The sequence below is a fragment of the Bos grunniens genome, chromosome X (assembly GCF_055505025.1).
Source record: "Bos grunniens cultivar Pamir isolate PY7600 chromosome X, Bosgru_T2T1.0, whole genome shotgun sequence".
Taxonomy (NCBI): domain Eukaryota; kingdom Metazoa; phylum Chordata; class Mammalia; order Artiodactyla; family Bovidae; genus Bos; species Bos grunniens.
This window is the reverse complement of record NC_141194.1, coordinates 37,244,202-37,268,198: the sequence shown is the minus strand read 5'-3', so window position 1 is coordinate 37,268,198 and position 23,997 is coordinate 37,244,202. Positions and strand designations below refer to the sequence as shown.

Genomic DNA, 23,997 nt, shown 5'->3' with positions numbered 1-23,997 from the left:
TGTATTTTTCCTTCTTTTTGGATAGAGTACATGGATTAAATGAAATCCTTTTTCTGTTTGTTTTTTCTTCTTTTTTAAAAAAAAATGAAAAATTGAGGAAGCATAGTTGATTTACAGTGTTGTGTTAATTTCTGGTGTACAGCAAAGTGATTTGGTTATACATATAGACATTCTTTTCTATATTCTTTTCCATTATGGCTTATCACAAAATATTGAATATAGTTCCTTGTGCTATACAGTAGGACCTTGTTGTTTATCCACTCTGCATATAATAGTTTGCGTCTGGTAATCCCTAACTTCCACTTCATCCCTCCCCCACCCCTCCCTTGGCGCTCACAAGTCTGTTCTCCATCCGTGAGTCTGTTTCCGTTTCGTAAATAAGTTCATTTGTGTTATATTTTAGATTCTATACAGAAGTGATAGCATTTGGTATTTTTCTTTGTCTGACTTCGCTTAGTATGATAATCTCTAGGTCCACCCATGTTGTTGCAAATGGAAGTCTTTTTATTCTTTTTTTATGGCTGAATATTATTCCATTGTGTACATGTACCACACTTTCTTTATCCATTCATCTGTCAGTGGACATTTAGATTGCTTCCATGTTTTGACTATTGCGAATAGTGCTGCTATGAATATAGGGATGCCTGTATCTTTTTTTTTTTTTAATGTATTTTTATTTACCTATGCTGAATCTTAGTTGCAGCACGTGGGATCTAGTTCCTTGATGAGGATTGAGCCTGCGCCCCCTGCATTGGGAGCTCAGAGTCTTAACCACTAGACTACGAGGGAAGTCCCATGTGTCTCTTTATGAATTAAATTTTCTCTGGCTATATGCCCAGGAATGGGATTGCTGGATCATATGGTAGCTGTATATTTAGTTTTTTAAGGAACATCCATTCTGTTCTCCATGCTGGCTGCACCAATTTATATTCCCATCACCAGTGTAGGAAGGTTCCCTTTCCTCTACACCCTCTCTAGCATTACGTGAAATCCTTTATGGAAATCACCCAGGGTAGCGCCTGGGGAAGTATCTATCCACTAAGCAGGAAGTCCTGCTTCCCCCTTACAAGCCGTAGGCCCCTGTGTTCGGACTCAGGGGTGTCTACTTTGGCCAGTAAAACCAAATAAAGGGGTGCTGCCCAGAGCTTCTGCATGATGAAAGGTTGGAGAAGTCACTGCGACTTCATTTACCTTTAATTTGACTGTTTCCTTCTTACCCTGGACTTGTGTCTGCTCATCGGAGTGCTGGAAAATTGCACAGAAAGACATGACTTGGCCAAGTTCACTTAAGGGTGTATACTTCCTTTTCTACTGGCCCAGGGTTTCTGAGAATTGGCTTCAACCCTGCAAATAGCGACTTGACCAGCTCCACCAGTCCGCATTCTCCAGACAGTCTTGCCTTGACCCTGGGGCTTACTGATGTTTTGAGGTTCTGGAGGAAGAACAAAGGGAACTTGTCACTACAGGCCCTTCTCCAGCAAGAAGCTGGGCAGGGGCCAATGTGCCTCAAGCTCCTGTATTGACAAGTTGCAGCATCCTTGAGAGCAGCCAAGACATAAAAATGCTAATTTGTGTTTGCATCTGGAATTTCTGAGCTTTCAGTTCTTGGACCAGAGGACTGTCAATAAAGAGAAACCAGGATACACATATAAATGTCCATATCTGTATTAGTCTCTTTGTTAGACTCTAGGTCAGCAGATCAAGACTGTCAAGTAGCTGGATGACTGTACTAGGAAGAGAAGGAGCCTGAATGCCATGTCCCAGCATGGGGGTGGGGAGCAGCAAATGTGGGATATAGTAGGCGCTGGAGAGAGAATGCCCTTCCCTTTTAGTGTGTACTGAGTCACCCCCAGGCACACCTAGGGTTTGACTACATAATGACTTAAAAGGGCTCTTATGGACTCTCCTGGGGATCTGATTACCAATTAGAAGATGATTTCCAAGGGAAAGCCAAGTTCAAGTTACAGGCAACTAATTTATAAATGCACGTTTGGGACACTGCCAGCTATGTGTGAGAGGCATTTGGGCTTCCCTGTCATCATTGCCTTGAAATCCTGGCAGGTGTACCAGACACCCTGTGCTTCTCTGGCCTCTCTGTGGACAAGGAGCTGCATAAGGTACTTGTTGAGTAATACTAAAAGTTCCTTGATCCAGTATACCACTCCAATTGCCTATTCTGCTATCTGAAGTTTTCCCCATGAGAATCTGGAGTTTCCACAATGAAAAGGAAGCCATTTGGGGAACCCTTTATATAATTGGTTGTGTTAAGGCATTATGTAAATATGAGAACGGATCCATGCCTTAATTGATACGGATAGCAAAGATTATAAGCTTTTAAAAAATTCTTTAATTAATTAAATCAGTTGATTATTAATTTGGAATTCCTAGATCAGTCATGTTATGCAGTTATTTTCAAATTCTTTTGAGTGCTACCAGCAGTAAGAAATATATTGTACATCACAGTCCAGAACACACACACAGTGTGTCATCGAATCTAAAACTCCATTGGTTGTCAGTGGCATCCTTGTTTTCGGTACCACTAAGAAAGATAGAAGTGGTGCCAATTAAAGTACACATTCCATTAAATTATAAAGGTCATCATTATTTCAGAGAAATTAAAATGTAAAACTGCCTTTTTAGATCAATGAAATATTTATACATATATATATAATTATATTACTGAACCAGAAGTTTCATAAACTTTTATATATAGTAACTTTTTTTTTCTCATTCTGATCTAATGTATTTTATTTAAAATAAAGCTGGCACTTCCCTTGTGATCCAGTGGCTGAGGCTCCACAATTCAATGCAGGGGGCCTGGGTTCTAGTGGTCTAGTTCCGTTGTCAGGGAACTAGATTCCACATGCCACAACTAAAACAGAGATCCCACGTGCTGCAGTGAGGGTTGAAAATCCGAGTGCCCCAACTGAGACCTGGTGCAGCCAAATAAATAAGTAAGAGAAATATTTAATAAAATAAAACTGATCCCACTAAATTTTTTGAACAGCACACTGAAAGTGAAAGTGTTAGTCACTCAGTCGTGTTTAACACTTTGCAACGCCATGAACAGTAGCCCCCCAGGCTCCTCTGTCCATGGAATTCTCTAAGCAAGAATACTGGAGTGGGTAGCCATGCCCTCCTCCAGGGGATCTTCCTAACCCAGGGATCGAACCCCAGTCTCCTGCACTTTAGGCAGATTCTTTGCTGTCTGAGCCACCAGAGAACAGCACACTAAGGTATTTTAAACCTGAGCTACGCTATTGTTTTGAAATAAGGAATCAGAGGTGATATTCTGAGGCTGATTTCTTATCTCAGACTGGATGTTGTGATACATCTTTTGGTCATTCATTTCATTCAAATGTGAATTGATGGCCTATTGCTTAAGTCAGCCCTCTTGATGGTAAGTGACAGAAACCCATCTTGAACTAGTTTTGGCAGAAGGGAGATTTTGTTTTCTATTAGGTCAGGGGTATGCTGGTGGGCCCAAGTTATAGTGGAACCAAGGGCTCAAGAATTATGAGGTCGCTCTTTCTCTGTATCCTCTACCTGTCCCTTCTTGTCTGTAATTATTTGATTCCCTTGGATAAGCATCGTCTACAAGACTTAACCTTTGTCATTGACAATGACAGGGGTAATAGCTTCCTTTAACCACTAGATTTTACTTTTACTGGATTTTACCACCAGAAAAAAATCCCCTGAAGGATCTGATTGTCCCAGCTTGATTGCTGTGATTGTCCCTGTGGTCAGGGGATGGGATCAAGCCATCTCCACTAGGAGCATGTGGGTAGTATGGGGGAATGTTACAGTTCCCCCAAAGGAGGGGGCCTGTTTCCTTCAGAAGAACACAGGGGATGTCCATCACACCCAGAGAAAGGGTAGCAGCAGGCACTGTGTCCTGGGGTTTAGCCACTCCCCAGAGGTATTACACAAGGCCTGCAGATGATCATTTTGGAACCCAGAATTGCCATCAGTTCAGTTCCACCTTCTTTTTTCCCCAGAGCTTGAGCCTCCCCATGAAGATAATAATAACTGAAAGCAGCCAGTGTGTGACTGTCAGTTCAAGGACACTGGGCAGAAAATCATGCTTTCAAAATTCAAGAGGAAAACTATCCCTGAAAGAAACCTTCCTATTAATACTTCCCATCACAGCAGAGCTGGCTAAATATATAGTGCATGAAAGGCTTCAAGTGAAATCCAGGTTTTCATCCTTGGATGCTGGTGTTCCATCCTTTGTCAGGGAACCAGAGAATGTTCCAGAAGGATGAAGCCTCAGGTTTCAGCTGAACAGGGCGCAGCCTATCACAGGCAATCCTGTGATGTTCATTGAAGGACTATTTTCTAGCAGTGTTCTTCCTCACATCTCTCTTTCTCTCTCCCTCTCCCTGCCCACCTCCAGTCTTATGTGTCTCCCCTTAATCTACATTTTATCATTCTATAGCCATGCAGTTAAAAGGCTTGCTGCCTACTATCCTCAGTACACACTGCTGCAGTTTTCTTTTCTTAGTATCTCTCTTAACTGAATCTTGTTCTTTTCAGTTTTGCTACAATGCGCCGGAATTTTGTAAATTATACCACCAGTTTACTGCCAAGAATGATATGCCAGTTGCAGCTTTATTTGGGCAGCTTTTCTGAATCTTAAATACCGTATCTGTTTCTGTAAGTATAGCCTTCACTCAGGGAGATGGTGTTTCACTTTGATGCTGGTGGAACAGCTCCAGCAGATCAGGGGTGTGTAGACAAATGTCTCAAGGGAAAAAAGCCTTTTAAGGTACTCTAGATGGAGTGGCACTTTGTTCACTGAGGCTGTAAGAAAGTAAGGATATGTCTTCCAGATCCTCTCAATGAAACAACAGAGAAGAGTTTATGTCTATGAGATTTGTGGATGTAGCTTTTGTCTAATGGAGTGAATTCCAAGAAGATTCACAGGAGACCCACAAATTTCTTGATAAGTTTTATATTTGGAAATATTACCAACATAACTTCCTTGAGAAGTTTCATGTCTGCTTGGGAAGATAGAACTTACACCCAATTGAAATAACTTCTGAAAAATCAAAATATAAGATCAGTGCTCATTCAAAAATGAGAACAGGGCATATCAGTGTGAATAGACTTTAACGTGAAAATTAGAAAAGACCAACTAGAGGGGCTAGGCTTCAAAATAGCTTTTAAATTAGGAAAGGGGCTGAGAGGAGACGGAGGGCTTTTCAGATGGGTCGTGGGCATGAAGATAGAAACAAGAAGTTGTGAAATGGCACAAGATTTATGGTCATAGGACTTCATTCAATCCTGTGTGCCTTGCAATTGACATTCACTTCATTCTGAGCTGAGAGGTTCATGAACAAGGTACTGAAGGGTTGCTGCCCTCCTGACCTATATATTCTAGTCCCTGAATGATATCTCCCTCATGGGAGGCAATGGAATTGAAAGAATCTGGTGAAGTTAAGAGTCATGTGCCATGCTCCTTGTTTATTATCAGTTGGAGGAGGAGGAGGTCATGTCAATTGCCTCAACTGGACAACCTGCCCATTTCGGCCTACACCCATGACTGCCATCCAAGATAGAAGGCCCTACACCCATGTCAGCCTTACTCAACTCAAGCAAAATTGCTTGACTACTGTGATTCCAACTAGAGATTGACTACAGGAATGTTTGGACGAAGCATAATTTAAAAATGTGTACTGCACTCTTCTCCCCACTCCTGTCACTCTGTTTTACACTGAGGAAACCAGAAGGGAAAGAGACACGTGTACCCCAATGTTCATCGCAGCACTGTTTATAATAGCCAGGACATGGAAGCAACCTACATGCCCATCAGCAGATGAATGGATAAGAAAGCTGTGGTACATATACACAATGGAGTATTACTCAGCCATTAAAAAGAATACATTTGAATCAGTTCTAATGAGGTGGATGAAACTGGAGCCTATTATACAGAGTGAAGTAAGCCAGAAAGAAAAACACCAATACAGTATACTAACGCATATATATGGAATTTAGAAAGATGGTAACAATAACCCTGTGTACGAGACAGCAAAAGAGACACTGATGTATAGAACAGTCTTATGGACTCTGTGGGAGAGGGAGAGGGTGGGGAGATTTGGGAGAATGGCATTGAAGCATGTATAATATCATGTATGAAATGAGTCGCCAGTCCAGGTTCGATGCACGATACTGGATGCTTGGGGCTGGTGCACTGGGATGACCCAGAGGGATGGTATGGGGAGGGAGGAGGGAGGAGGGTTCAGGATGGGGAACACATGTATACCTGTGGCGGATTCATTTCGATATTTGGCAAAACTAACACAATATTGTAAAGTTTAAAAATAAAATAAAATTTAAAAAAAAAGAAGAAGAAGAAGAAAACTGAGGCTGAGCAAAGGATACACTGGCTTCCCCAGTTAAGACCATACAGTGAGTAGAGGAGCTAGAACTTAATTGCAGGGCTCTTTCAATTACATCTTACCAGAGAGGACAGCCATGGGCAAATGAGGAAATTCGGTCCCCGCTTGGCTTTTTATGGGCTAGAACATCCATGTCCTGAGCAAATCATGGCAAAACAAAGGCTTCCATCACTGTCCCCAGTAACTTTTCTTGTATGGTCAGATATCTTCATCTGGCGGGAAGGAAGAAAGAATTAACTCGACAAGGCTATCATTACCTATGGGTTTTCCTAAAAATTCTGAATCTGTTTTTCCAATTATTTTGACTAAGACCCATAGGAAGAAATACATACTGTGACCTACTATTTGGGAGAATATAGTATTTATTGTCCAATCAGAACACTTGAAAGTGAGGGAGTGCTAATGATAATCATGCCAGGGCAACAGACATAAAATCTAACTGTCTCATGCAAACTGGGGACACCCTCGTACAGCACATCTAGATAATTGAAAAGTAGTATTTAGTCTTAATATGTGCAATGAACCCTGACATTTTCAATTCTAGTCTATTTCACTGTAAAAACACTAATTCAGTTAAGTTCAGTCATTTAGTCGTGTCCGACTCTTTGCGACCCCATGAATTGCAGCATGCCAGGCCTCCCTGTCCATCACCAACTCCCGGAGTTCACTCAGACTCACGTCCATCGAGTCAGTGATGCCATCCAACCATCTCATCCTCTGTCGTCCCCTTCTCCTCCTGCCCCCAATCCCTCCCAGCATCAGAGTCTTTTCCAATGAGTCAACTCTTTGCATGAGGTGGCCAAAGTACTGGAGTTTCAGCTTTAGCATCACTCCTTCCAATGAACACCCAGGACTGATCTCCTTTAGGATGGACTGGTTGGATCTCCTTGCAGTCCAAGGGACTCTCAAGAGTCTTCTCCAGCACCACAGTTCAAAAGCATCAATTCTTCAGCACTCCGCTTTCTTCACAGTCCAATTCTCACATCCATACATGACCACAGGAAAAACCATAGCCTTGACTAGATGGACCTTTGTTGGCAAAGTAATGTCTCTGCTTTTGAATATGCTATCTAGGTTGGTCATAACTTTTCTTCCAAGGAGTAAGGGTCTTTTAATTTCATGGCTGCAGTCACCATCTGCAGTGATTTTGGAGCCCCCCAAAATAAAGTCTGAGACTGTTTCTGCTGTTTCCCCATCTATTTCCCATGAAGTGATGGGACCGGATGCCATGATCTTCGTTTTCTGAATGTTGAGCTTTAAGCCAACTTTTTCGCTCTCCACTTTCACTTTCATCAAAAGGCTTTTTAGTTCCTCTTCACTTTCTGCCATAAGGGTGGTGTCATCTGCATATCTGAGGTTATTGATATTTCTCCTGGCAATCTTGATTCCAGCTTGTGCTTCTTCCAGCCCAGCGTTTCTCATGATGTTCTCTGCATATAAGTTAAATAAGCAGGGTGACAATATACAGCCTTGATGTACTCCTTTTCCTATTTGGAACCAGTCTGTTGTTCCATGTCCAGTTCTAACTGTTGCTTCCTGACCTGCATATAGGTTTCTCAAGAGGCAGGTCAGGTGGTCTGGTATTCCCATCTCTTTCAGGATTTTCCACAGTTTATTGTGATCCACACAGTCAAAGGCTTTGGCATAGTCAATAAAGCAGAAATAGATGTTTTTCTGGAACTCTTGCTTTTTTGATGATCCAGCAGATGTTGGCAATTTGATCTCTGGTTCCTCTGCCTTTTCTAAAACCAGCTTGAACATCTGGAAGTTCACGGTTCACGTGAACACTGATTATGACCCATTAAATTGAGTCAAAAGTTTGAAACATGCTACTCTAGTTGATTGTTGCTACATGTGAGGGGTTTGGGATAGTGATGGAGAGGGGAAAAGGGGATGTGGTGAAGTGAATGTCTGAGATGGACCATGGACTTGTCCCATCTGAATATTTTGGTAAACATTTTCCTCCAGGACAAATACTAGTAATAAACATTGCACCCAACTTATTCCCCATGATTAGCAAAAAGTTTATTTAGATTGATCTTTCTGGCTCTCCTTGTTCCGCTCAGAACAAGCATCTTCTCTGTGTACTTCCCCCACCCCCTTTTCTTACCATTGGGCTTCAAAATATTTTTTATTTGACTGTGCTGGGTCTTTGTTGTGCATGTGGAATCTTTAGTTGTGGCGTGTGGGATCTAGTTCCCTGACCAGGGATCAAACCTACGCCCCCTGCACTGTGAGAGTGGAGTTTTAGCCACTGGACCACCAGGGAAGTCCCACCCTTGGGCTTTTGTCTCTTGGTCTGCTCCTGATTTAGAAGTGTAAACTTCCAAGAAAGAGTTTCTCATTTACAGTGTCTGGCCCCTCTGTGTACTTGCTCCTATGTCTTGGAGTTGAATGATCTTGAAAAGCTAAATTTTCTCCTCTGCTCCCTTCCTTCAAAAATACACGTTTATACACAACTCCTGGACATCTCTCCCCTGTCTTGAGACTTTGCCAGGACATAACAGAGCAAGTCTTCCTACCAGTCAGGCATGAAACTCACACCTGGGCTTCTTCAATCAATGGTCCCCGATATATTAGGACTTTCTGGGTAAGAAGCTCTTGGAAATTACCCATGTAGGAGAGAAGAGTTACCAGTCTACCCTCTGTCCACTCTTCTTCAGGTCTCCTAAAATGTTTGAGCACTTGTATGTGTCAATAAGAGCCACAGAATGCGAGTGACTCAGGAGTAATACTTCACAGAAGTAAAAAGAACTTTCTGTAGACCCCCATTTTGTAAAGATCTTTAGGACATGGAGATGCATAGAGAACCACAGGGGTTTTCCTGCCTCGAGGGCTAAACTATGGTAATATCTTGAAACTGAGAGTCACTTTTTCCTAAAGCAGATTTTATCATCTGATCATACGAATTCATAAACTAAACTTGACAGCAGTTTATTTTACTAGAGAGGATTGAGTATGTGACTTTTCCTGGTATTATTAAATTGAATGTATATATACGTATATTGTTTCTAAATCATAAATCATTCAAGATGGTTTAGACATAGGAATTTAAAAACAAAACTTTGGTGGCATTAGGATTCCTAACTATGCTTAATGCTTTAAAAAAATTATTGAAAAACATACCAGCCCAGATATGTTTGTCTTTTTTTTTTTTTTTTTTTTTTACCAGAAGCTCATTTACATGCATAGCAGCTCAAGGGGTGTGTGTGTGTGTGTGTGTGTGTGTGTGTGTTTGTGTGTGTGTTTGTTACTCAGTTGTGTCCAAATCTTTGTGACCCCATGGACTGTAGCCTGCCGGGCTCCTTTTGTCCATGGAATTCTCCAGGCAAGAATACTGGAGTGGGTTGCCATTCTTTTCTCCAGGGGATCTTCCCGACCAAGGAATCGAACCCAAGTCTCCTGCATTGCAGGTGGATTCTTTACCATCTGAGCTGCCAGGGAAGCCCAGCAACTTAAGGTAGTAAAAGCCTAAAATAATATGTACTAAATCAAATAGAAAATGTGATTATGAACCATCAAATGAGGAGTTTGTAAAACAAACCAAGAATAATTGTTTGTTTGAGGCCAATTGCAGTATTTGAGTTTTAGGGAGATTCAGCTGCTATCTTACCTTGGTTCCCTAGAAGCAGAGCCTGTGACTTGCAGGGGGACTGCTCTCAGAGAAAAGCTGTCAGTGAGGAGGGGAAGGGAAAAAGACCCAATCAGGATACAGTCTCAGGTAAAATCTAGCACCACAAGGTGCTCAGGAGCATAAATCCTGCAGGTTTGTACTTCCACCACCCCCCCACCCCACCTTTTTTTTGTTTTTAAACCAAATACTGCTTATATCAGAATTTGTATAGATTGCAATTTGGTCATGGCTTAGCTGGCTCAAGTTTTCTCAAGAGGTTCCAATCAAGTTGTTGCTTTGGCCTGAGGTTTCATCTGAAGGCTCGATGTGTGTGTGTTTCATCTGAAGGCTCGGGGTGTGTGTGTGTGTGTGTGTGTGTGTGTGTGTGTGTGTGTAGATCTTCCAACCTTATTCACATGACTATTGGCAGGCTTTGGTTCCTCACCGCATGGGCTTCCTCATAGGACTCCATCATGACTCGGCAGCCAGCATACCCTGGGATGAATGACCCAAGAAATAACTGAGAGCATGTCCAAATGGAAACCACAGTCTTTTTATAAGTCCACCTCAGAAGAGATATGACATCCCTTCTGCCATATTCTTTTCATTAGAAGCAAAGTCAATAATTCCATTCCACATTTTAAAGGAGGGAGTTATACAAAGGAGTGAGTTCCAGGAGATAAGGGATCACTTGGAGGTTGCATGTCACAGTCTACCCTCTGGCACCCAATGATCCATGTCCTTGCCACATGTAAAATATACTCACCCCCTCCCAAGGTCCCTAAAAGTCTTATTCCATCGCAGCATCAGCTCAAAATCCAGAATTTCATCATCTAACTCTGGTCCAGGGAGGATAAAACCCCTTAGATTTACTTTCATTTTCTGTTGGTTCTAAAGGAGGTGATTTTTTAAAAATTCATTATTTGTTTTTGGCTGCGCTGAGTCTTTGTTACTGTGTGCAGGCTTTCTCTAGTTGTGGCAGGCAGGGGCTCCTCTTCATTGTGGTGCATTGGCTTCTTATTGTGGTGGCTTCTCTTGTTGTGGAGCATGGGCTCTAGGCACAAGGGCTCAGTAGTTTGTCACATGGGCTTTAGTTGCTCTGTGACATATAGAATCTTCTTGGACCAGGGATTGAACTTGTGTCTCCTGCATTGGCAGGCAGATCCTTATCCACTGTACCACCAGGGAAATCCTAGATGTACTTATTAACTGTAACTGCTTGAATACAGTTCTTCTCTATTTGTGGACCTGCAAAACAAAGGGGTAAGTTATCAGCTCCCCACATATCTACAGTGATTGAATAGGCATACTATAACTGCTCTAGAGATTCCTGCTAAAAATGGGGTCAAATAGGAGGCATAAGGGAGTCACTGTTTTATAGAAATTTTGAAATCTAGCTGGCTAAGTTTTGATAGTTCTTTGTTCAGGCCTCACATTCTAGAAAGAATTCTTTATGATTCGCTGCTCTACTCTTTGGGCTCTTGATTACACCCTCTGAGCAGTCTTTCCTTTGTCATGCAAGGTAACACCTATTTATAGCTAAGCAGCTCTGTGTCTGTTTCCTGAAAGTAGAATTCTATGAGTTGAAAGGTCTCTCCTCAATTGTGTAATGTCTCTATCCCTCTCAGTCATGTTGGTAATATTTCTGAATATATAACTCATTAAAGCTTTGTGAGTCCATTGCAACAAAAAGAATAAAATACCTAGGAATAAATCTACCTAAAGAAACAAAGACCTATATATAGAAAACTATAAAACACTGATGAAAGAAATCAAAGATGACACAAATAGATGGAGAAATATACCATGTTCATGGATCGGAAGAATAAATATCATGAAAATGAGTATACTACCCAAAGCAATCTACAGATTCAATGCAATCCCTATCAAGCTACCAATGGTCTTTTTCACAGAACTAGAACAAATAATTTCACAACTTGTATGGAAATACAAAAAACTTCAAATAGCCAAGCAATCTTGAGAAAGAAGAATGGAACAGGAGGAATCAACCTGCCTGACTTCAGACTATACTACATAGCTACAGTCATCAAGACAGTATGGTACAGGCACAAAGACAGAAATATAGATCAATGGAACAAAATAGAAAGCCCAGAGATAAATCCACGCATCTATGGACACCTTATCTTTGACAAAGGAGGCAAGAATATACAATGGAGAAAAGACAATCTCTTTCTCAAGTGGTGCTGGGAAAACTGGTCAACCACTTGTAAAAGAATGAAACTAGAACACTTTCTAACACTATACACAAAAATAAACTCAAAATGGATTAAAGATCTAAATGTAAGACCAGAAACTATAAAACTCCTAGAGGAAAACATAGGCAAAATACTCTCTGACATATATCACAGCAGGATCCTCTATGACCCACCTCCCAGAGTAATGGAAGTGAAAGCAAAAATAAACAAATGGGACCTAGTTAAACTTAAAAGCTTTTGCACAACGAAGGAAACTATAAGAAAGGTGAAAAGACAGCCTTCAGAATTGGAGAAAATAATAGCAAACGAAGCAACTGACAAAGAATTAATCTCAAAAATATACAAGCAGCTCCTGCAGCTCAACAACAGAAAAATAAATGACCCAATCAAAAAATGGGCCAAAGACCTAAACAGACATTTCTCCAAAGAAGACATACAGATGGCTAACAAACACATGAAAAGATGCTCAGCATGACTCATTATCAGACAAATGCAAATCAGAACCACAACGAAGTATAATCTCATGCTGATCAGAATGGCTGCTATTAAAAAGTCTACAAATAATAAATGCTGAAGAGGGTGCAGAGAAAAGGGAACCCTCTTACACTGTTGGTGGCATTGCAAACTAGTACAGCCACTATGGAGAACAGTGTGGAGATTCCTTAAAAAACTGGAAATTGAACTGCCATACCGGCCAGCAATCCCACTGATGGGCATACACACTGAGGAAACCAGAAGGGAAAGAGACACATGTACCCCAATGTTCATCACAGCACAGTTTACAATAACTAGGACATGGAAGCAATCTAGATGTCCATTGGCAGATGAATGGATAAAGCTGTGGTATATATACAGAATGGAATACTACTCAGCTATTAAAAAAATGCATTTGAATCAATTCTAATGAGATGGATGAAACTGGAGCCTATTATACAGAGTGAAGTAAGTCAGAAAGAAAAACACCAGTACAGTATATTGACACATATATATGGAATTTATAAAGATGGTAATGATGATCCTATATGCGAGACACCAAAACAGACACAGGTATAAAGAACAGACTTTGGGACTCTGTGGGAGAAGGCGAGGGTGGGATGATTTGAGAGAATAGCATTGAAGCATGTATATAACCATATGTGAAATAGATCACCAGTCCAGGTTTGATGCATGAGACAGGGTGCTCAGGGCCAGTGTACTGGGATGACCCTTAGGGATGGGATGGGAAGGGAGGTGGGAGGGGGTTTCAGGATGGGGGATCCATCTATATCCATGGCTGATTCATGTCAAAGTATAGCAAAAACACTACAATATTGTAAAGTAATTAGCCTCCAATTAAATAAATTAATTTTTAAAAAACCACTTTGTGAGTCTCCTTTGAATCTTCTTGGAGTTCACTCCATTAGCAAAAGCCACATCCACAAGTCTCATAGACATAAACTCTTGTTTAATTGAGAGGATCTGTGAGATACATCTTTACTAAAGGGCCTGTTGTATGACTGAAAGTACTCTGAAGCACCACCTTGACCTAACAAAGGGTTTGATGGTCATATCCTTGGCTTTATCTGTACACTGTTTTCCTGGCAGTACCCTGGATTTGATCTTTGTTCTGAAGCCATTCATGTGTCCTTTTGTCTTTACTACAGTTGCGGTGTGGCCCCTTTGGCAAATCATTTGCTAGAACTAGATCATCTGGTTCCCATAAATGAATACCCTATGGCTTCCAATAGTGCAAAATATCTTTTTCTAAACTTCCAAATCTCCAGTATCATCATCATTTAAACTGATATCCTGAAGCTGTACTGAGTGGGATAAAACCATTCCAGACATATGAGCATAATGGCACATGATTTATGTGTTGTAAGAAACATGAAGCAGCTTTTTCTCTCTTCCAACATTTGTCGACTACCAATTCTGAATCATATTGCTAGGTATACAAGGCAAATTAGACATGGGTCTCATGACTGAGCCATTTAGAGACATGATTTATATCAACAGAGTAGATATTTTTAAATCTAGACCTATGATGTCTAGTATGGCAGCCACTAGTCACATGGCTATGTAAATTTAAATTAATTAAAACTAAATGAAATTTAAAAAATTATTCCCCAGTTGTACTAGCCATAGTTCAAGTGCTTAATGATCACATGTGGCTAGTGGTTACCCTATTGTACAGCATAGATGTAGAACATGTATATCATTGTAGAAAGTTCCATTGGGCAGCAATAATCTAGGGGGAAAAAAATAAGGTCTAATAAAGCTAAGCATTTATCCTTGTTTTACATATATTTCTCTGTCCTCTGGCATATTAAAAAGATTTAGATATGAAGGAGATACTACTTATTTCCTTAGTAAATACTCTAATGTGCTTCATAATAAAGAATAATGGGAAACCCTGGTTCTTCATAAGTTTTTGGATTGCAGAACCTTATTAAATGTACTAAAAGTTAGCAACTTCTCCCCAGAAAGTATATTCATGTACCAGACAGTATGTCCAATTACAAGAGGTTCACGGACTCCCGCAAAGCCCTTCCACTGATCCTCTAGGAGGCCAGGGCCTCAGATAAGAATCTCTACTGCAAACTGAATTTGATTTTCCCATTGACTTTCAGCCTACACTTGATGATGAAATTTATATTTACTATTAAATATGATGACTTCTGATAATAAAATTATATTTAGAATAAAGATGATGAGAAAACAAAAAGTTCTGACAAAACATTAAGAATGGACAGCTGTCTTCAAAAGAAGTTAAAAAAATAAACCCAACCCTTTGAACTAAAACTTTAACACAGAACCAGCAAATCTGTCAACTTGCATCATGTATCACAGTCAATAAAGGAATATGGTTTAGCAGATTGGCCACTTCTTCCACTGGCCTTGAATGCTCCCTGTATTCCCCACTGTCACAATGAAAAAGAATTTTGGGGCGATGAGCACTCTAGTAGCCTTTTAAATCTAAATTCCTGGTGTAATTCTAATACGTATGATAGATATTTCTTAAAAATGAGTTTGTTGACTCAATGATATTAACTACCTAACAGGCCAGGAAGACCCTTCTTTGAACTTCATAAAAAAGGAGTGACTAGTTCTTTGCAAATCTGTTAATTTAGATGAAGTTTCTGCAAGGACAGCAGAATTATAAATGGAATTGGCTCCAGGTATGGCTAAGGGACAGAATTGGACATGGCACCGAGCACCGAGTTTCTGATTTCTGAGCCAGTGTAGAATTTGTATTTGTGTGGAAGAAGCACTGAAGCATTTTTTCCAAAGAGTGGTCATGTGAACCATATGAGGACTTATTAATAGTTGCCATAATAAAACCTCAATTAACCAGAATTCTAAAGGGAACAGCCTTTTGTAAATAAAGAACAGTTTGCTAGGAAACCTCCCTCTCTCCCTGCCAACCTCTCTCTCTCTCTCTCTCTATTCCTTTCTATTTTAACCCTGTGGAAAATCTTTTTCTAATATGTGTGAATCTCCTTTGCTATTTTAGTAAGCTTTAGTGAGTACCATCTTCTGAACATAATTAGTCAGGGGGCTTCCCTGATAGCTCAGTTGGTAAAGAATCTGCCTGCAATGCAGGAGACCCTGGTTCGATTCCTGGGTCAGGAAGATCCACTGGAGAAGGGATAGGCTACCCACTCCAGTATTCTTGGGCTTCCCTTGTGGCTCAGCTGGTAAAGAATCCACCTGCAATGTGGGAGACCTGGGTTCGATCCCTGGGTTGGGAAGATCCTCTGGAGAAGGGAAAGGCTACCCACTCCAATATTCTGGCCTGGAGAATTCCATGGACTATATATAGTCCATGGGGTCACAAAGAGTTGGATACAACTAAGTGACTTTCACTTTCACTTTGATCTTACTATATCCTTTATGACAACCATTTTGTAGACTGGTCATCATTTTTTATAGAAGTTGATATATGAGTTTAGGCTGAATATAAACTGGGAATTTGGGGGAATATCCATTTATTTTGTTTTCTCTGATCTCTTATCAATAATAGGCAGTAAATTCCCTGTTCATTTGTGAATCAGTTTGAATGCATTCAGCTTGCAAGTAACAAACAATGCTATTCATAGCAGTTTAAATTGAAAGGGCATTTAGTATTGACCTAGCAAAAAGTAGGGAATGGCAACCTACTCCAGTATTCTTGTTTAGAAAATCTCATGCACAGAGGAGCCTGGCATGCTACAGTCCATGGGATTGCAAAGAGTCGGATTCAACTGAGCGACTAAACAACAACAGACGTGAAGTATGGAGGTAAGATGTCTAGGGTTGATTTAGTAGGCCAATATAGTCATCACAGACCCCATATTCTTTTTATCCTTCCACTGTACCATCTTCAGCTGAAAATCTTAAGTCCTGAGACATCTTATCTCATGGTTACAAAGTGGCTGCTATAGCTTTAGGTATTTATCCTTACACAGTCTCTCCCAAAGAAGGAAAAGAGAAATGAGGGCAAAATTATCTTCTCTCTGTGGCTTCTCTCCTTTATCAGGGAGAAAGTCTTTCCCATAAACCTTGTTCTCCTTAAGCAGACTTCTTTGTGGTTGTCATCTGCCAATGCCAGCTTTCTTGCCTATCTCTGCAACATTTATTGGCAAAGAGGAATTTCTGACTTACAGTCATCATGGCTCAAGGTAGAAAGAGATTAATTAGTGGGTTGTAATCTAAATGGGGCTTCCCAGGTGGCACTGTAGTAAAGAATTTGCCTGCCAGTGCAGGGGACACAGGAGAAGCAAGTTTTATCCCTGGGTCGGGAAGATCCCCTGGAGGAGGACATGGCAACCCACTATAGTATTCTTGCCTGGGAAATCCCATGGACAGAGATGCCTGGCGAGCTACAGTCCATGGGGTCACAAAGAGTTGGACAGGACTGAGCATGTATGCACAGTCTAAATGGAGGTGGATGTACCATTATAAGTGAGTTACTAATCAAAGTAATCTCTGCCAGGATTCTGAATTGACATCTTCTGAACTGTCTGCCTTGCGGTCTCTAAGTAAAATCAGTAGTGAGAATGCCTGGTTTCAGGTTTGAGTACCTATCCAAAGAAACCAATGAACAGAAGAGCTGCTTTACTGTGCCCGGGAGACTGCTTTCTTGTGGGTGATGATGCAAACCATCCTTATATCTCCTTTTAGCTCATTATAAAGACTTGTCTCATGGTGTAACCTAGAGGGCTCCTTTCTCTAGGCAAACATCTACCACTTTTCAAATGACACCAGAGTTGAGCTTGTCATCTTAAGTTGAATGTGTGGTTTAACAATGCATGTGGTTTATCCCTGACACCCCTGGAGGCAGGGTCAAGGCTCGCTGTGGGAGTTATGTGTGCAGGTGAAGGCAAATGGAGAAAACTTATATATGGAGTTATCATATATATACATGCATATATATATTTACAAATTTTACATAATGATATGCTCAATGAAGAAAACATGATAGGAAAAAAAAAGAATGGAAATTTTCACTCTAATTCTGCTGCTCCAACATGAGGTTTATGGTGTATTCTTTCAGCCCCCTTTCCCATTTCTTTCTTTTCTCCCTCCTTTTCTCTCTCCCTCTCTTCCTTTTAAAACATGGCAAAATATTTCAAATATAAGCAAAGTATTCACAATCTATATTCAACTGATGTTAATATTTTCCCACATTTACTTCAGATATTTTATAAGAACTGAGACATCAGTGGCTCCTCGTGTATGCATTTGGCTTTCTTCTCCTTCCTCCCTGCCCTGAGGAAGCCATTAATATAAAGTTGATGTATATCTTTCTAATCCATTTTAGCGCATATCTCTAGAAAACATATTGTGTTATATTCTGCATTTAAAAATTTTGTATACTTAATCTCATGCTGTATTTATCATACAACTTGCTTTTTTTTTAAACCATACATTGTTTTGAGATTTCATCTTGTTTTGTGTAGATCAAGTTCACTCATTTGAACTTTTACAGCTTCTTATCGTATGAATAATACACCTCCATCTATTTCTAGGAATGGTTGTATACATCTGTTTTTACTAATGGCAATGCTGCAGGGAACCTTCTAGCACATGGCTACTCCTGCCTTATGCCAAAATTCCTGAGGCGTATGTCTAGAAATGGAAGGGCTGATTTGAAGGCTAGTTTCAAATGAAGTGCAAAGTTTTTCCAGCCTACTTGTACAATTGTATTTCTACCAATGGAACTTGAGAGTGTCTGTTTCATGACAGCCTTGACAGTTAAATTGTTGCCAATCTCCTGAGTATAAATTGGTATCTTGATATATATTATCCTGAATACCAGTGAGCTTGAAGATTTTTTATATTAACATTCTAATGGTATTTGCTTCAAATTCAGTTCATTTTTTTTTCTACAAAACTTCTAATCATTTTTGTCATTTTTTCCCATTGGACTATCTTCTTTATATATCCTGAATAATAATTCTGCATTATATACATTCTGAATATTTTTTCCCAGACTGGGTCTTGTCTTTAAACTTTATGTGTCTTTTATTGCATAGGAGTTTTATATTTTTGTGTAGTGAAATGTAGCCATATTTTTCTTTATGGGTTATGGTCTGTGAGTTTTGTTTGATAGCTTTCCCTACCTCATGTTTATGCAGATATTTCTCATTTTCCTCAAAATTTTGGCTTTCCAATTTAGGTCTATAAACTGTCTGGAAATTATTTTTTGGTTTGGCGTAAGATAGGATTCTTAGTTTTTATTTTTCTTTGTATATGATTTATAGCCAATTAATCTCAGCATATTTATTGACCTTTCCCCCCACTGATTAGTAATCCCACTTTATCATATTACAAATTTGACATATGTATGTGCCATATAACAAATTTAACATATGTATGTGACATATAGAATACGTGACATATTCTATATGATATATATAGAATATATAATGTCATTATATATATATATAATATATACATATGTGTATGCTAAGTCACCTCAGTTGTGTCTGAGTCTGTGCAACCCTAAGGACTGTAGTCCGCCAGGCTCCTCTGTCCATAGGGATTCTCCAGGCAAGAATGCTGGACTGGGTTGCTCTGCCCTCCTCCAGGGGATTTTCCTGACCACAGATCAAACCTGCACATCTTACATCTCCTGCACTGGCAGGCAGGTTCTTTACCACTAGCGCCACCTGGAAAGACATATATATGTGTGTGTGTGTGTATTCAGTTTCATACTTCATCCTGTATATAGTTTGCAGTATCTGCTTTCCTGCTGAGTTATATTTCACACATTTTCCAGACTTGATTAGTGGCTATAAAATAGTTTGTTGATATAAGATAATTTGCTCATGCCCTATTGTTAGGTGTTTAATTTTTCACTATATTAAACAACATGTGATGACTCTGTCTTAGAGTACTGCTGTCCTGGCAAAGTGGAGCTGTGCACCCTAGGTGCCCTATCTCTCCAGTAGGTCTCAGTCTGGTCCCATCTCTATGGAGGGTCCCTTCTTTGAGTTAACACATCTCCAGTTGATTCTCTGTGAGTGTTCTTGTGATGGTCACAGACATGCATTGATCTGATGTGCCTTCAAAAGGACTGATTGTCTCAGCTGGGGGTAATGCTGTTCTCAGACACCTGTCAGCTTTCTGTCCCTTAAGAGTTTGCCTCAGCCGTTGGGAGTGCTTCACCCAAGTTCATGTCCTCGAGGTGGGCCATATCCAATGGCTGATGGAAATAGGGATAAAAGGGTACAGCCATTTTAGTCCAACATCAGAAGCTGTCAGGCTTCCCCAGTGGCTCAGTGGTAAAGAAACCGCCTGCAATGCGGGAGCCACAGGAGACGTGGGTACGATCCCTGGGTTGGGGAGATTCCCTAGAGGAGGGCATGGCAACCCACTCCAGTATTCTTGCCTGAAGAATCCCATGGACAGAGGAACCTGAAGGGCTACAGTCCATGGGGTCACAAAGAGTTGGACACAGCTGAAGCGACTTAGCACGCATGCATGCACAGAAGCTGTCACTGGGCTGCCTTTAAAGCTTGACTTCTCCCTCTCTCCAAACATACTTCCTTCTTATCCCTTTCAGAGGTGTGGATCCCTAATAAACACTGCATGTACTAAACTCCATCTTGTAAGGTATTATACCTCCCAAAGAGCCCAACCTGTGGCAGTTGTCTTTTCTGCTTAGAGCCAAGAATCAGTGCAGATCCTCTTACTGCCTAGATAGATTATATGGAGGCCAGGGTGACTTGGAAAGAGGGAACTGCTCTTAATATGAGACATCTCTGGCAACGCTGAGAAATGTGCCATATGGAGTTGGAGAATTCACCAGTTCTGGAAGACTTCCAGTTCAACTCTGATTCTGGGGGAAGGGAGCAGAGTAGGAGGGGAGGGACAGTAAGTTCTTAAAAGCTTCTGATCCGTTCAAAACATATTTTGGAAACTACACTTCTTTGCATTAAGTGAATAATAAATAAAATTTATTTTCCATTATGAAAGTAACATATGTTTGTAATGGAACATTTAGAAGAGAAGAAAGAAGAGCATCCAGTCATCAAAGACTCTTTTCCATGCATTGTTTGTTTTGAATTTGTTTTACATTATTATAAATCATACCATTTATATAATTTTGTTACAGCACATTTTTCACTTAATATTATAACCTAAGCCTTTTCTACTTTATTTAACCCATTATAAACATTATAATGACTACATTATATTATATCCAGTAAATGTACTTTGGTTTTTTTAACTTTAATATTGACTGTTTGGTCAGTTTATAGTCTTTTTCTATTTTAAATGATGTTGCAAAGAAATCTTTGTAAATTCTTTTAATTTTTTAAAATTGGAGTGTAGTTGATTTACAGTGTTGTGTTAGTTTCAGGTGTACAACAAATGCAAATTCTTTTTCTATATTTAATATTATTTCTTTGGGATAGATTCCCAGAAGGGGAATCACTGAATCAAGGGATTTGAATATAGGCTTCTAATTCATTGCTAGATTGCTTTCCTGAAGAGTTTTGTGTTCACTTTTTGATACAGAATAAGGACCAGTTGATGTAATTTTATACCTGTCTGGGTGGTCAGAGACCAGGTAAAGAAACCTGAAGCAGAACTGGGCTTCTCTCATTGGGAAAGTCCTTTCCAAATGGACATGGTCTGGCCTTCATCACTTTTAATTTCCACTCACCATCTCTCATCCAGGATACAAGTAGAGCAGGACCATTATTCGATTCTCTTTTCCTCTTTGGAGCTTTGAATAAACTTATAAAAGAGAATGTTCTTACCTGTGATGGTTGCAGTCCCTGCTGGTAAATGTGTGATCAAGATGTTGCTAATTCAACAGTCAGTGATCAGAAGAGAAAGACGAGAGGGAGAGATCTCTAAATTGAAGATTATTGCTTTGAAGTTTGGGGCCTGGTGCTGCTCTAAAGGTTAAGAATCACCATTCACTGAAATTCAACAGTTAACATTTGAAAAATGATTCAGTTCCAACTTCCAAGTGAGTTTAAATTTTTAAATTAAACACAGACTTTCTCTCTGAGGTTGTGGTTTTCAAGGGTAGCAGGATTCATCAAGAAATTTGATTTTAGCCATGCCTGGGTGAGAGATTTTGAACAAACATCCATGTCATCAATTTCAGCCCTCATTTCCTACAGATACTAAGGCAGCTTTGAACTTTTGTCATCAAGACATTTGATTTGCCTCCTTATCCTCCACCCAAGTTTGTTTCACAAGATGGACTTATTTTCAGATTATTTTTATAAAGAAAATAAAAATAACACCCAGTTCTTTTAATAAACACCCAGTTCCACCAGGTTTTCTTTGACTGCTGGAGAAACTCTGGGCTGTGCCTGAGTCACACACATTTTACTGTGTCTCTGCTGGCATGAGATTCATATTCATTGGCGTCTTTTCAGAGTGAAGTTGACTTGCTCTCAATCCCGAGTCCAGAATTCCAGTGGACACATGGTGATTCCCAAACCATTGCAGGCTCATTTTGACAGGCTCTGGCAATCTCAGTCCAGCTGGGTTCACTCTGAGCGGTCCCCTGTCCCTTTGTGAATGGCCACAGAAGCTTTCACTCTTGCTCTGCGTTCTAATAGCCCCTCTTGCATGGACTGTGCCAAAGCAGTGCTTCAAAATATTCGTCCATATCGTGTGGCTTTTCTTGCTGCAGTTTCTGTTCTTTTTTATTGTAGGATCTGGAGATTCACCGCTAGAAGATGATGAAGTCGTGTATTCAGACGCTAAATATAAAGGTGAATGCTTTGCTTATGTGCTAATGAAGACCTGCTGATGCCAGGAGAACTTTCCCTCTTGCCCTGCAGAACCGATTATAATAAAGTGACCAGACAACACATTTTCACTTGTAATTGCCTGTCCAGAAAAGAAAATGTTTAAAAAGTAACATGCATATGCTCCCATTTGAAAGAAAATACAGAAAAAAACAAATGAAAGAAAACTAAAAGCATATGAAAATCTCTGAAGTGCTGCCCTTCAGCACCCCAGTGGTCATTTTATTCTCATCAATTTCTTTACTATCCTTACTTCTGCAAAGCCAAGCTCTAGCTGATGAAAGTGAAAATCAAGCCATGAGTTCTACCTAATTCATACATTACAGCCAGACTTATCCTGAGTAAACCTTCCAAGGTCAAATCTGGACCCAGTGCTGCTAATGTACTGAGATGAATGGAGAATGAGAAAACTTGATTTTCATAAGCTCGTTTCATTGTGCTCTTTCTGAGTGTGGCTTGGCTCCTGAAATGATGAGTTAAGTGTGTTGACCAATGAAACTTTAATGATAAAGAATTCCATCTCTACACATTTTCAGCAATCTACCCATTCCAGCAGGTATAAAAAGCCTAATCAAGAACCTTCTATGCAGGCTCAGGTAAGTATGTCCATAAATATTTCCTACTGGTGAGTTGTTTCTCTGAAACTTGAGTCCTGAGAAAAGTGAAGGTAAATTTAGATTATTCCTTGCTGAATCCAGTTCCTTTTACATTTGAGAAATAATTTGAATAAACTTGCTTAATAAAGTTCCATCATGGCTTTTTGTCCAGGAAATTTGTCTATATTTTGGCAAGAGCACTCCCCTGATCTGTCATGATGTATCTAACTTATAGGAAGATCAGGGTAGTACTGGCCATTCTTTGGTTGGAGAAAGTCCTTCAGTTGTTTTCTACACAAGTGAACAACCTTTCTAATATAATGACTGGTACCTATGTCCAGGTGTGTTTCCTACTGTATTCCATGTTTGCTTATGACCTGTGAGTACAAATACTCATTCCTATCCATAGCTCCTGTATTATTGCCTCAGGAATTAACCAATCAAAGCACAGACTTGTTAATGAGTTGTTTGGAGTAAGGTGGTTTTCCTATTCGTAACACTTAATTGATTGAGAGTTTTTTAAAAAATCTTCCTAAAACACATGCGTGCCCATGTGACCCTTCACATGTACAAGAGCCATTGTGTAGTGCCCTTGGATCATTGTTCCCAGTCTTCATCCTCCCTTCACAGCATTGGACGTATGGAAGGTAGACCAGATGGCCAAAATATGTGCCTGCCCTAGAATTCACCTCAAATGTTTAAGAATATATACTTCTTAGGGAATTGTTTTCATTGTCAGTTATTTTTAAATTCTAAAACTTAGAGGCAAACCATTATTCACCAGGGGGTTAGTTGTAGATCCTCAGGCCCCTACACAGTGTCTGGCACAGAGTATGTACTCAGTGTTTTTGGAATTAAATTTATGATATAAATCATAACGTATAAAAGAAAGAAGATATGAAATGTAACCAACACTTAATGTGGCAAGCC

General features: G+C 40.0%; 1 protein-coding gene across 3 annotated transcripts in view; it reads left to right on the top strand.

Annotated features, from left to right (window-relative positions):
• SRPX (sushi repeat containing protein X-linked) overlaps positions 1-23,997 on the top strand; it is a 144,622-nt gene that overhangs the window by 40,176 nt on the left and 80,449 nt on the right. For 2 of the 3 annotated variants that reach the window (XM_086387678.1, XM_086387676.1), the window contains exon 2: positions 22,376-22,435. The exons of the other annotated variant lie outside the window; for it this stretch is intronic. In XM_086387678.1, the coding sequence (XP_086243804.1) occupies positions 22,376-22,435 (60 nt within the window). The remainder of the gene's footprint in view (positions 1-22,375; positions 22,436-23,997) is intronic. 3 annotated transcript variants of the gene reach the window in all.